At 43.9% G+C, this 12,708-nt stretch overlaps 1 protein-coding gene across 5 annotated transcripts in view; it reads right to left on the bottom strand.

Moving 5' to 3' along the window:
- The window catches only part of LOC112107409 (pre-B-cell leukemia transcription factor 1), a 238,168-nt gene extending 227,317 nt beyond the window's left edge, over positions 1 to 10,851 (bottom strand). For all 5 annotated transcript variants that reach the window (XM_026655441.1, XM_026655440.1, XM_026655444.1 and 2 more), the window contains exons 1-2: positions 10,464 to 10,851; positions 7,388 to 7,461 (exon numbers count right to left, since the gene is read on the bottom strand). In XM_026655441.1, coding sequence (XP_026511226.1) covers positions 7,388 to 7,461; positions 10,464 to 10,654 — 265 coding nt within the window. In that variant the 5' untranslated portion in view covers positions 10,655 to 10,851. The remainder of the gene's footprint in view (positions 1 to 7,387; positions 7,462 to 10,463) is intronic.
- Between the last annotated feature and the right edge of the window lie 1,857 nt (positions 10,852 to 12,708).

Raw genomic sequence — 12,708 nt, forward strand, 5'->3', positions numbered from 1 at the left:
GAAGGCCCAGAGGTCACAATGGGCAGAGTGGGGCACTCAACCCACTGCAGTGCTTTGACCACAGGACCACCCTTCCTCTGCAAAGGCGGGCAGGCGAGAAATGTAAATCTCGCCCGCAGTGGACATGGTGCACCCTCTCCAGCGCATAGACTATGCTGCAGATGGCACCAGGCTTTCAAACACCTCCAGCCACTACAACGCCAAGGGAAGAAAAAATAATGATGTGAACTTCAGAAACATGTCTTAGCAGAGGAGCTCTAAATCCCTGAACAACATTCACGACTGCAGCTTCCCAGCAGCTCTGGGAGGCAGGGAGATGGTATTCCCACTTTACAGATCAGGAGAGGTTAAGCAACATGACCAAGGTCATGCTGGAAGCCCATTGCAGAGGCAAAGAAAGAACCCAGATTTCCAAACTCCCAGCTCTAGCCACTAGTCCCTGAATCAGCGGGTAGGAGAAGCAGACGATATGATATGTTAGATCTTTCCTCTCATCCCTCATCATCTCAATGTAACCAAACCTGCAAAATTACAAAGGTATAAAGGAATACCACACGGTTTTCCCTACGAATTGCTGTGTAAAATAATGACCTCGGGGAGGGGGGAGGGAACAACCTAGTTGTGAAATGTAGTTTTCTCTATATTTGATGTGATGGGCCATCACTCGTTACCAAGTATGATCATCTTCCATGGGAGTTATGGGTCCTCAAGTGGCTAATAAGGCCAATCCTTGAACCACAAGTTCTATTACAATGAGGGCAGATGTTTTCAGGCTCAGCAGGAGGCTGTTGACCATGATTGGAGAGCAGTCTCTCCTTCCTCCTGCGCCTCTTGTCCTCTTTGGCTTGTTGGCGAGCAAGTTCAAAATGCAGGGGACCATCATGTAGGACTTCACTCCATTTTAAGCAATCCTGGGCAAGTGTCTCCCAGGTATGAATGTCAATATTACATTTTTTAGGTTGTCCTTCAGCAAGTCCTTATAACACTTCCATTATCCACCCACATTACGGTACCCTTCTTTCAGCTGAGAGAACAGGACCTGTTTTGGGAGGTGATGGTCTGGCATCCGGACAACGTGATCAGTCCAGCGGAATTGCTGACGGATGATCACTGCCTCAATACTGGTGGTCTTTGCCTCTTCCAGAACACTAATATTGGTGCGCCTGTCTTCCCATTGGATCTTCAGAATCTTACGAAGGCAGCATTGATGGTGCCTCTCAAGGACTCTCTATATTTATAGCTTACATTTTCTCTATTGCTCTATTTTTGTTACTATTCCCCTCAAAAAACAGATATTGTATCTGCAGACTACAAGCCCATTTACAGTCCTAATACTTATATAGCTTCTCCAACATGCTTTAGAAACATTCTCCCCATGAGGCAGAAACATGCCCCACGAGGCAGCTAAATATTAGCTCGAATTTACTGGTGGGGAAACTGAGGCAGAGAGCGGTTACAACCTACATTATCTAAAGTGACTAGCGATTCTAGATGCCCACCCTGAGATGCCTGGAAGGGGCTCAATTTGCAGTGGGCAAATGCTCAGCACTTTTTGAAAACCCTTTCAGTGTCTCAAGTGGGGCACCCCCCAAAAAAAATCACTAGTCATTTTAGAAAATTTGGGCCTAAAAGATTTTCCTCATGGCCCCAGAGGGAGTCAGTGGCAGGAGCTGGGATTAAAGCATGAGAGTTTCCAGCTACCAAGTCCTTGTTCAGATCACAAGATGCAAAAACTATTCCTCTAACGAAAGTCTTCACCAAAATATTTCAGAAACATCAAGAGAGGTTTGGATGAACAGGGCTCAGGGAGCAGGAGAAGGAGTTGACAAAATACCTCACACCTGAGGGGGAACAGAATATATCCAGGTGAGAGGGATCTCTGATCAAATGTTATTTACACACACACACACACACACACACCCCTGGTTCCTGGAGATATTTTGCCTGAATAAATTAACTAAGAATGAACCACTCAGTCTCCAAGGCATCTAGTCCACGGGTGATGGCAGGCCGTCTGTGGAATGAATGCTGCCGAGGCAACTCCACAAGTTTGGGAAGCTGCACCGGACTAATCCGGCAGGAATCCCACCCCGACGCCACCTGACACGCACGGGAGAGATTTAAAACTGATCAAAGTCTATCCCCGAGCGAGACAGAGCCGGCCAGGGGACTCGCCTCACACCGGGCCCCCTCACACTGAGCTAAAAACACTAGTTAAACAAGGCCATCAGATTGCATCGATTCAGCTCCCTCTGGATAACGCAGGGGGGAGCACCTCCATCCCCGTAGCTACTGGGAAGTTTATTTGGCATCATGGCCACACAAAAATCTCTGTCACCCCATAGCGCCCCAAATGTCCCCCTCATTGCCGGGCTGGAGTCAATCGCAGGCGTTCAGCTCCCACCTCCTTTCACACTGCCACGGCAATTCTGATTACACTAACTGCGTCTGCTCTGTTCTAACCGCTTTAGCTGCCCCGCTAAACCTTTGTACAGACCCCCACCCTCCCCTCCTCTCCTCTCAGCGGTAGAGAAAGTACAATTAAAACTAAAGCTTTCAGACATTTCAGCAGCACGAGAGGGACCCGCACCTGAGTGGAGAGCTGCATTTGTCATCCCCACTAGGCAGGTCCCATCAATAGATACCATACGTCTGTCTTCAGTCCCAGTCTGGGCTGCTGGTTTATACCCCATCCTCATTCACACCCCACACCTTGTCACGCCCCCAACTTTTCCCTTCCAAAGGTGAACGTGCTCTCCAATTAAGTCAACACTCCCTCCACCCCACCCCTCCGAATACCCCTTTCCTTCTGTGCAGTTGTTATTTCCTTCATTCCTATTTTTCTTCCTTTCCCTCTAAAGATGCTAGGTTTCTGGAACTAATTGAATCAAGAGTCCTGCAAAGGCTTTCGCGGCCAGCATCTGGCAACCTTCAGGGGCCTACACCAAGCTGCGTTTGTTGGGGTAGAAAAGTCTAAAGCTCCCCCACTCTTCCCTTCCCCCCCTCCTGCCACCGGTTGTATATTCTTAAACCAATCTCGAGGCACATGCCAACCGTGGATCCAACGCAAGGTCTCCAGGAGAACAGTGTACAGCTCAAAAGGGCAGCTAAAGGCATTTGAACAGCAGCCGCTTAAAAAAAAAAAAAAGGGCAGCACAATTCTAAACCCTGCTTTGCTTTGGAGGGGAGCCGCGGAGCGCTGGAACCAACGATTTGCAGAGGAGCCAGAACGAGTTAGGACCCTGATTCCGCTGCGGGGAAGTCAACAGGAGTGGAAGCAGGATCAGGCCCTAAGTACACAACTGCCACTGAAATTCTAATGTGGGTGTTTAATGCTCCTTGGGCTCCTCTGCTGACTCCCAGTTTAAGGGAAGAACAGGAAACCGAAGGCAGAGTTTTAAAAAGTGATGCATAAAGGTCAAAAAGCAGAGCCGAAAAAAAGCTGCCCCATGCTACCCTATAAAGGGCAGACAGGGCCTTGGTTTGGCCATTCTCTCACAGATAAGATGCACCCCAGGAAACATTCACTTACATACAACACATGCTTGGCCCTCCTTTTTTCCTCCAGCTTCAAAGAAAGAAATGAAAGGGGGGAGGGGGAGAAAAGAAAAGAAACCCCATAACGTAATTGCTATATTAAAAAGAAATGGCAGGCAAGAATAATAAGGGAGGTGTCAGAAGTGAAATACAGTAGCAGACATTAAAAAAAAGACTACAGTTCTGTGATGGGGGTGTTAATTGAACACAGAGAAAGGCAGAGAGCTAGAGAGAACAAAGGGGTGCTAAGGAAAAAAAATAAATAAAATATTCTACCTCCTCCAAAGAGCTGATTTGAGTTAACTTTCATGAAGATAATACATAGGGGAAGGGTGGCTAAGAAGTGCCTTATGTAGCTACTATGTTCAAAATTTAAAAACAAAAACAAAAAAACCCCAAACAAACAAACCAAAGCCACTATCAACAACAATTGCACAGCTAATCATTGCTGTCTATAAATATTCCACTTAATAAATTTCATCTGTTGGGGGTGTATTAATTTTCCTTTTATACCTGAATTACTTTGACACACAGAAGGGAAAAAAATAAATTGAGAAATTTAAAACAAATAAAAAAGTCAGGGTCCTTTTAAACAGAATGTGTTTCACATTCCCACATCCACGGAAGAAGCAAAAAAGTGAATATCCCTTCTAATGTTTAAGGAGGAGCGATCGGATTAAATGATCATAGATCCTGCGTTCACCTTCTCTCTCTTCTCCATTCCCCATCAAACGAGATGGGAGTTGGAAAAGGCTCACAGCTGAAATAGACGCTGCTGCATTTTGACAGCAGATATTTTCCAGTTTGCTATCCAAGGACTGCACGTCTGCGTTTGCCTTGCCTGATTCCTCTACTTAGCAATTCTGCTCAGGCAGAGAATCATCTAAAAACACAAACAGGAACCCCCAACCCTTGCAAACTTTTCATAATTGCCAGTGCAATTTTTTTAATTTAAATTTCTATTGACTGGGAAATCAATTGCATTTGAGACAATGATGGCTTCTATTTTTATTATTATTTTATTCCAAAAAGCCAATTAGCCATTTGAAGCTAGTCCTACCAATTAGCCCCCAACGAAGCAACCAAAAAAGAAGGGAAAACACTGCAAATTAGCAGAGACTAATCATGTGTACATTTAAGCAACAATTTTTCCTGCATTAACCTCAAATCAAATCTCTCCACTTACTACTTTTTAAAAGACATCACCCTGAAATAGACAAAAGAAACTAACGGATTCCAGCAAACAAGCATTAAAAAAAAAAAAAAAAAAAAAAACGCATGCCTATAAATCCTTTAAAATAATTGAAGAGTCATCTTGCAAAAGGGGACTCCAGCCAGTAAAGACAACCTCTTTTTCTAAGAACTTCATGGACACTTTGGGTTCGCTCAGACTACGTTAACGCTATGAAATATTAGCCGGAATGTTGCGGGAGTTGGTGGTAAAGTCTCCATCAGGCTCTGGAGTCACTTAAATCAAGCTGTTTGAAAGCGAATCCCCATTTCCGCACATTGTAACGCTTGAGATGGGACGAGTGGAACACACACACGCTCGCACACTCGCCCCACCAGAACCACAAGCCACTTGAGTAGCCAGGATTTTATCCGACAATGGATTCCTCCCCATTGACTCCACATCAGAAATTCAGATATGGGGAGGAAATCTAACTTAGCCCAACTTTCACCTATGCACACCTGCACCTTGGATTGCACTAGGCCTGCGTGTTCCTTTTGGATGAGATTCATCTTCGGAGGACCACGGCTACTCAGCTATAGAATTTGGTCCAAGAAAATAATAATAAAGATACCACCTGCACCTTTCTTAGTTTCAAGTGTGATGGATCTTTCTTTTCTTTTTTTTCCCCCCACTCATTTATAAAGCAAATTATTCTCCATACACATATAGCTGACTTGATAAAAATTCATTTCAAATGCCATCCTAATTTACCTATTTGGGGGGTTATTCTGTTTAACACAGCAGCCTCCCGTCTAGCAATCCAGCCAGAATGATTAAAGGGAGACGGTACCAATCCACACCTGCTCTTTGTTTGCACTGTCACACTTTGACCTAATGTCTCTCTAGATTTTAATTAGGGGATCGGAATTAACACACCCACTCATTATGGACACTCAAATGTTCCCACCTCGCTCCGATTCCGTATAGCCCAACAGCTTCTCCAAATATTAGAGCGGATGGGGGTGTGGGTTGTTGTTTTCCCCCCGCTGTATTTCCAGTTGCTCTAATTCAAAAAGAATCATCCCCTACAACTTCACAACTGCTTTGATTACAAACCAGGGCAGATATTGATTAGAGACTGGGCCAACCACCAACATTTTATAGACAACATTGTCAACAAAAGAAATAAGAGGAAGAGAGAGACCGGTCGTTTTCTTGGCTAACAGAAAATAAAAGGAGAGGAAGAAAAGGCACTTGCAGAATTTCCAAGGCATCTCTGATATTTATATATACACAGGGTCCATTACATTATAAGAACCATATACAGGCTCCATTAAATTATAGGAAATATATAATGAACGGCTTCTCAAGAAGGTCAGGCACTGGCAATGCAGCCCTAAGGACTTCAGAGAGTTGAATGCCACTGCTAGGTGCTTTGTCTAGGTTACAAGCTGCTCAAACAACATTTAACAAAGGGTCTCCTTAGTCATATTATATATATTACAAGAGTCAAGTAACCACATTTTCAATCAGCTGCTAACACAATGAGGCGCATATATATATATATATATATATATATATATATATAAAAATTTTAAACAGACACAGATTCAGGTTTCCGAAAGCTGCTCTCCCCCACCATGTGTAACTATCAATGTATATCAACTGGGCGTGCAATCATATTTATTGTCACTTCCATTCATGTCATGCCCTTGCTTATATAGTTTAGATATGAATTATTGACTGTTACAGTCCTGCTGGTAAAAGGGGGGGGGGGGGGGAAAGTCAAGTAGCTCGCAGTGTGCTAAAAAAGAAGCTGTTGGATCAGGCTGCCTATATGCAGTTCATTTTTCTGGGAGGCGTAAGCAAGGATTTTACCCATTCGGAGGGAGGAAAAATAAAATTGCAAAAAATAAAATAAATACATGGCGGCGGATGTTGCTAAATGTCCTTCCCTGAGCATCTGTTGTTTAAGATCACCCTTGATTGATGACTGCTATTTTTTAATTGTTGCTTTTAAAATTTAAATGCCCCCCTGGGATGTGTTATAAGTGTGTTAGTGCATGGTAGGAGGTCTGGAAAAGTGGGAACCAGCAGAATGAGTGTTGTGATGTCATTACCACCCTTACAGGAGAACACCCCCTGCCATAAAACAACAGTACCCTAAAGTAATCAACAATCTAATAGACAGGCTTCCACTAAAGGTATTTGACAACTTTCTCTGTGTGTTATCTGGTATCAGTGACTGGTAGATACACAGGGATTTTAACTTTATTTAAAATAAAATTAAAAAAAAACTTTAGAAGTGTATTTTTATTCTTTTTATCCTTATTTAAGAGACAAAGTGAAAACACCTTCTTAGGGGGTTGTTGTTGTTTTTTGTTTTAAATCTATTTTCCGAACAGTTTTCATAGCAGTGCAATATTTTAAAGATGTAACAAGAGAGACGACATATTAAAAGCAGCAAAGGTTGCATGGGTGAAGATTAATTAACATTTTCTCCTCTTCAATAGATACCCTACTATGCAATGTTAATGCCAGAAGTGTAAAATATTCCATTTTTCCCTTTGGAATAATATTAAAAAATAAGAACTTTTGAGGAGAGGGGAATACCCTTAAAGTGAAAAAACAAAATTGGCACAAAACCCATAAGATCATCAGAATCCCCATTCCTACCTGTTTTTTCTTTGATTTCACACAAGACGTTAAAAAGGGCCGGCTTCATTCTGTGGCAGTTTAAAGCATGTTTTCTGCAAGAAAGAAGCAAGGTTAGGGTGCCATGGCAGCTCAAGACAACTTTCAAAATTGAAATTGGCTAGTATGTGCAAAAGGAGGGGGAAAATACAATTAAATACCTATAAATACAATATACATTTTGGCCAAAACTGCACAGGAAGCCACCATGCAATAACTTTTAGGACTTTAACTGATGATCTTTCATTCTTGAGGGGCTACCCACTAACACAGATAACATAAATTAGGCCAATTTAGGAATTACTTGAAAATGGCATTTGCTACTAAGTGGCATTCATAATCTAGCAGCCCTAGCCAGGCAATTAACAGCCAAAGCCAGGAACATGTGGAAGACATGAAATACACAGCACTGAGATCTGTCTCCCTCCCTCTCACCCCGTCCTCACACTACCCTCCTTTCTATTTAATACACCCATGTGTTCCAATTCATCCTGCAGATGCCCCTCAATATTTGAAAGTTGCACCGATTGGAACTGTCAATTTATAGCATTTCAGGACCCAAGTTAAAGAGAATGGAAATGCACTGCCAGGGGCAAACACACACATCTGGGCACAGAAATGCATTTTTTTCATGTTTACATTATGCTTCTTGTGTACACACTGCCTGCTTGCTGATGTTAAGATTCAATTATTGACAATTAGAACACTACACTCATTTAAAAAAAAAAAAAAAAACGCACACACACACACACACACACACACACAACCTTCTGCTTGGTGGATTTTTTTAAAATTTTCTTTTCTTTTCAGGTGGCAGGGATTGGTTATTGTTTTTGAGGGAAGCAGGAGAGTTGCTTGTTTAATTGGCTGGTTGCCTTTAAAACCCATCAGGTTCCCACTTAAGCAAAGAAACAAATGTAATTTTTTTAGCCATCTAATCACTTTGCAAAGGGCTTGGTTGTATAAAGGGCTGTTCTGATCAGGCATCAATTATGGGAATGTTGTTTACTAACTGAAATGATATATAAAGGTGGTGGGAATATCTGGCAAACATTCACTATTATTTTCCTCACCACCACCCCGCCTTATGGTAAAAGATTGGTATACAAAGTCTCTCAAAGGCATAGCCCAGAAAAGCCACACTGTCACCTTAGCAGAGAACTCAAATGATCACAGCCATTTGTATATAAACAACGCGTATGTGCTTCACACACACAGACACTATTAGCAATTTACATTTTTAAAGGAACTTCATAAAAACTAATATGGGATGCATACGCAGGACTGAAAACCACGCAGCGCTGGAAAATACAGTCGGTTTCACAGCCGAAGAGAAAGTCCTGTAAGGAAGTAGCTGTGGATAGCCCAGCAAGGCAAAACATGGAGCATCATCCAGGTCTCAAAGTTCTGTTTGTTTTTAATTTGATTGAATGTAAATTACACATGCAGGAAAATACACACACACACACACACACAATTCCTGTAACTTTCAGGATAAAGATTTCCCCCCCTCCCACAGCTCTGTCTGGGCATAAAGTGGGACAATTCTTCATCCTAAAAGCTACCAAGCTCTGCTTCTATAACAATCAGCCCAATAACAAAGTATCCTACGATATTGGGGTTTTAAGGCTAAGAAGACAGAGAGACCAAATATAATAGCATAGCCTCACCCCTTTGGAAGTAGATCCAAGCTAGTTTATTGGGATGTAGTTTTTCCATGAACAATGTTCTCTAGCAATCTGTTCCATTGTGGAACATATGTGCCAGTGAGAACTATACCACACCTAAAAGCTTTTCTTCAGATAATAAAATTCTAATTTATACCAGACAATTTTTGGCAACTTTATATTCAAAAAATAACTGTGCCTTCATTTTTTTTAAGTTTGGCTGGAGCTTCTCAAAGCGGTCTATTGAGCTTGTATGCGGTGAAGTCGAATACATTCCAGTTAGCAGATTTTTACTGCTTTTTTTCTTTTTAATATCCCATCATAAAAAAATCTATGCACATCTGCCCCAACCATAAAATGTAGCCTTAGCAAAAAGCGCATTATTTTAAAATGTGTCCAAAGATGATACACCACTTGGTGCATTTTCTATGGAATTCAAAGCAGGCTACTGTGTTTTTAAAATTGTCTGCTATAAAATGAAATACTACAACGCAAATGCTGAAGAAGAATCAGCTGCCATCCCCAAATCCTATTCCAAAAGTGTACATAATCCACACATGGTTCCAATAACACATGGTAGTGTCATAGGTGCTTAATGCGGCGGATGAAGGGGGGGGAAAAAGAGAAAGAGTGTAGTTTTTGTACATATATCTGGATTAGACAGTAAACCCACAGGAAACTGGCCCAAGTTTTTTTTGTTTTTGTTTTTTAAATCCCAACACCCCAAACAAGAATTTGAGTACGACTTTTTCAATGAATAAAAGCAAATATCCACCCCCAACCTTCATGAAAAGGGCCTGCTTTTTAAAATCCCACAGAAAAGCTTTTCTAAAAGGGCTGATAACTGGCGACAAAGAAAGTGATTTGTTTTTACACACACACAAAACCACAAAAGAGCAAGGAATCAATTTTTGTAGAAATCCTAACCGTCCCAAGACACGGGCAAGAAAGGCGGGATGAAAGGAATGAAAATCAAATAATTTAGCAATAAAGTCTAGCTTGGGACTTTCTCCTCCTGGGATACCACCCAGCAAGATGATGTTCAAAACTTAGCCCTCCTGTCCTGTTCGACTCCAGGCGCCATGGAAGTGAGGAAGGCCGGCTTGAGATCAGAGAGCAGTTTCAAATAGATAGATACAGGCAGACAGATATAATGTAACTATATCATACCACCGAATTTATATATATATATATATATATATATATATATATATATTATATACACACACACACACACACACACACTTGTGATCAACATTTCTACTGTAGCTCTGGTTCCTTCCCTTCCCCGACCTAGCTAATATTCAAAGCAGAGAAAGCACAATGAAGAAACCCAGCACTATGCAAGGAGGAAGAGAAGATTTCGCCTCCCCCCGCCTTCCCCATCTCACCTGGCTTGTGCCTCATCCAAACTCTGATCTGTGATGGTCATGATCTGCTGTAAAATGTCTCCAATGTCTTGTTTCCTGCCTCCCTCGCCCTCTGTCCCTCCTGCTCCATCCTGCATGTGTTGGGACAGGCCGGGATGTCCTGCCATCCCCACCCCAGCATGGGAATGCATCAACCTGGGTTGATCGTCCATCGCCCAAGCTAGCAGCAGCAGCAGTCCCTTTTCTCCTTCCTTCTCCCTCCGGCTCCTTCGGCGCGCCTCCTAGGGAGAAACCAGGCTTTTTATCCTTCACGCTGGCTCCAAATCCTTCTTCTCGGGAGGAGGAAATTAAAAAAAAAGGCAAAACGAGAAAGGGGGGAGGGGGATCCCGTTGCTTCTTGAAGGGAGGGGGGAAGGGGACGCGGGGGGGGGGGGGGGGGGGGGGGGGAGAGGATGACTCCAAAAAGCAAGAAAAATAAACCTCCTTGCCACTTGGTGGGGGGGGGGGGAAATCAGAGCTGGATTCTGGCTGCTTTCTTAGTCCCGGGCTCCTTTTGCAATCGCAGAAATGAGCTATCAGCCTTTAAATCTGCCTCTTAATCCTTTTGCAAATAGGCATTGATCTGGGGAAGGCAGGGGCGAAGGAGGGTTGCAAGGCAAACTTTCCCCCACCCCCCTCCAGCCACTGCCAGAGCGATCTCAAAGGGGGTGGGCTGGTTTGCTTTCTTTCTTCTTTCCTCTCCCCTTCTTCTTGCAAAAGCCAGAGCTCTGCCCCCACCCCAGCAGTAGCAAAGCAAGCAAAATACCCTCCCTTTTCTCTCTGTCTCTGCAAACTCCAGCAGCCCCCTCTGCCTCCTGCTTTTGTTTAGCTCAGGCTCAGGACTCCTGAAACTGACACAGAAAAAAGCCACAGGAGAAGAGAGCCAAGCTGCCCACCCCTCTGCCTTGATTGGCCATCTGGGAAGGGCCCGAGCTCCTCCCACCCCTTCCTCAGACACATACACTCACATCCCCACCCCACCCCCCCAGCTTCCTGTCAATCACCGGGTTCAGAGGTGGGCTGTGCCCTGCTTCCATCCGAAGTCTCCAGTCCTTAAAGGTGCAAGGGGGTCTTTGCAAAAGAAAGTGCACTTGGCCTGTTTCCCCCCCCCCCCGCGCCCCGATGTGCTTGCTCTTCCTAGGGGAGGGGAAGGCTCCCAAACCAGCCACCCTGCAGCCCTGGGAAAAGAAACAAAAGGAGGTTTATTGCAAACATGTCAACATACCACTGGTTTACTCGCTTGCACGTCCTTGCGAAAGCATTATTTGCATGCTGGGTAGCAGGGAGGTGCCAGCTGTGATTTAGGAAAAGGGCCTGGTTCGCTCGGCAGGCTGGGCAGCCCTATACCTTCAGAATGAGGAGGCAGGCCCCAAGAAACCCTGGGGCTGGGTGAAAAACACAGGATTTTTTTTACAAAACAAAAGAAATAAACACCAGGTTATTTCATTCTCCTGAAGTTTCTGAGCCTTTAGGTTACAGTTGGGTCAGGTTCTCAGCCTTTCCTCCACAATCATGAAGACTAGAAGTTTTTTTTTTAAATGAACTCCTTGTCTAATCCACTGACTCCAGGAGTTGGGGCTTTAAGACATACACCAAATACTATAAGAGTTGGCAGTGCTGGCTCTGGGTGACAATTTTGCAATAGGAGAGTTCAGTTAAATGAGTGCTCGCCTTTCTTCCCAAGTGCCAGAGGGGTTCTGTGCAGCAAAGGAAGTTTTGGAATGATTTACAGAGCACCATCAGTGCTGGCCCTCCCCTGTACAAATAGAGCTGTATATGGTGCCCGAACTCAATCTCTTTAAACTGCCTTTGTGGGATTAAGTGAAGTGAACCGGGGCACCACCACCTTGAAAATCATATTTTGTCTGGAAATATTACAGTGGCCTAAGTATAAGTAACTCCTGTTTCACAGCTAGTAAACGTGATGTTTCCCTCAAAGAGAAAGTGACCGATTCCCCCTCCCCCTGAGCAGTGGTAGGGGTCTGGCATTGAGGCACCTGAATGAAAAGCGGCCAACATGTCTATCCACTGCCATGAGATCTGTGACTGCCCACAGATCAAACACACACTTGTCTGGAGCTACCCAACCTCCCGCATAATAGCAGGAGCCGGCAGCATGAGCAGACAGAGAAGTAGAGGGGCTCAGCAGTGCCTACCCATGGCCAGGCAGAGTCACTGCAAGGGGATACCAGCTGCCTGCCTCGGACTCAGCTGGGTGCCTGAGCAT

Source organism: Terrapene carolina, unplaced genomic scaffold, assembly GCF_002925995.2.
Source record: "Terrapene carolina triunguis isolate 2854851 unplaced genomic scaffold, T_m_triunguis-2.0 Scaffold210, whole genome shotgun sequence".
Taxonomy (NCBI): domain Eukaryota; kingdom Metazoa; phylum Chordata; order Testudines; family Emydidae; genus Terrapene; species Terrapene triunguis.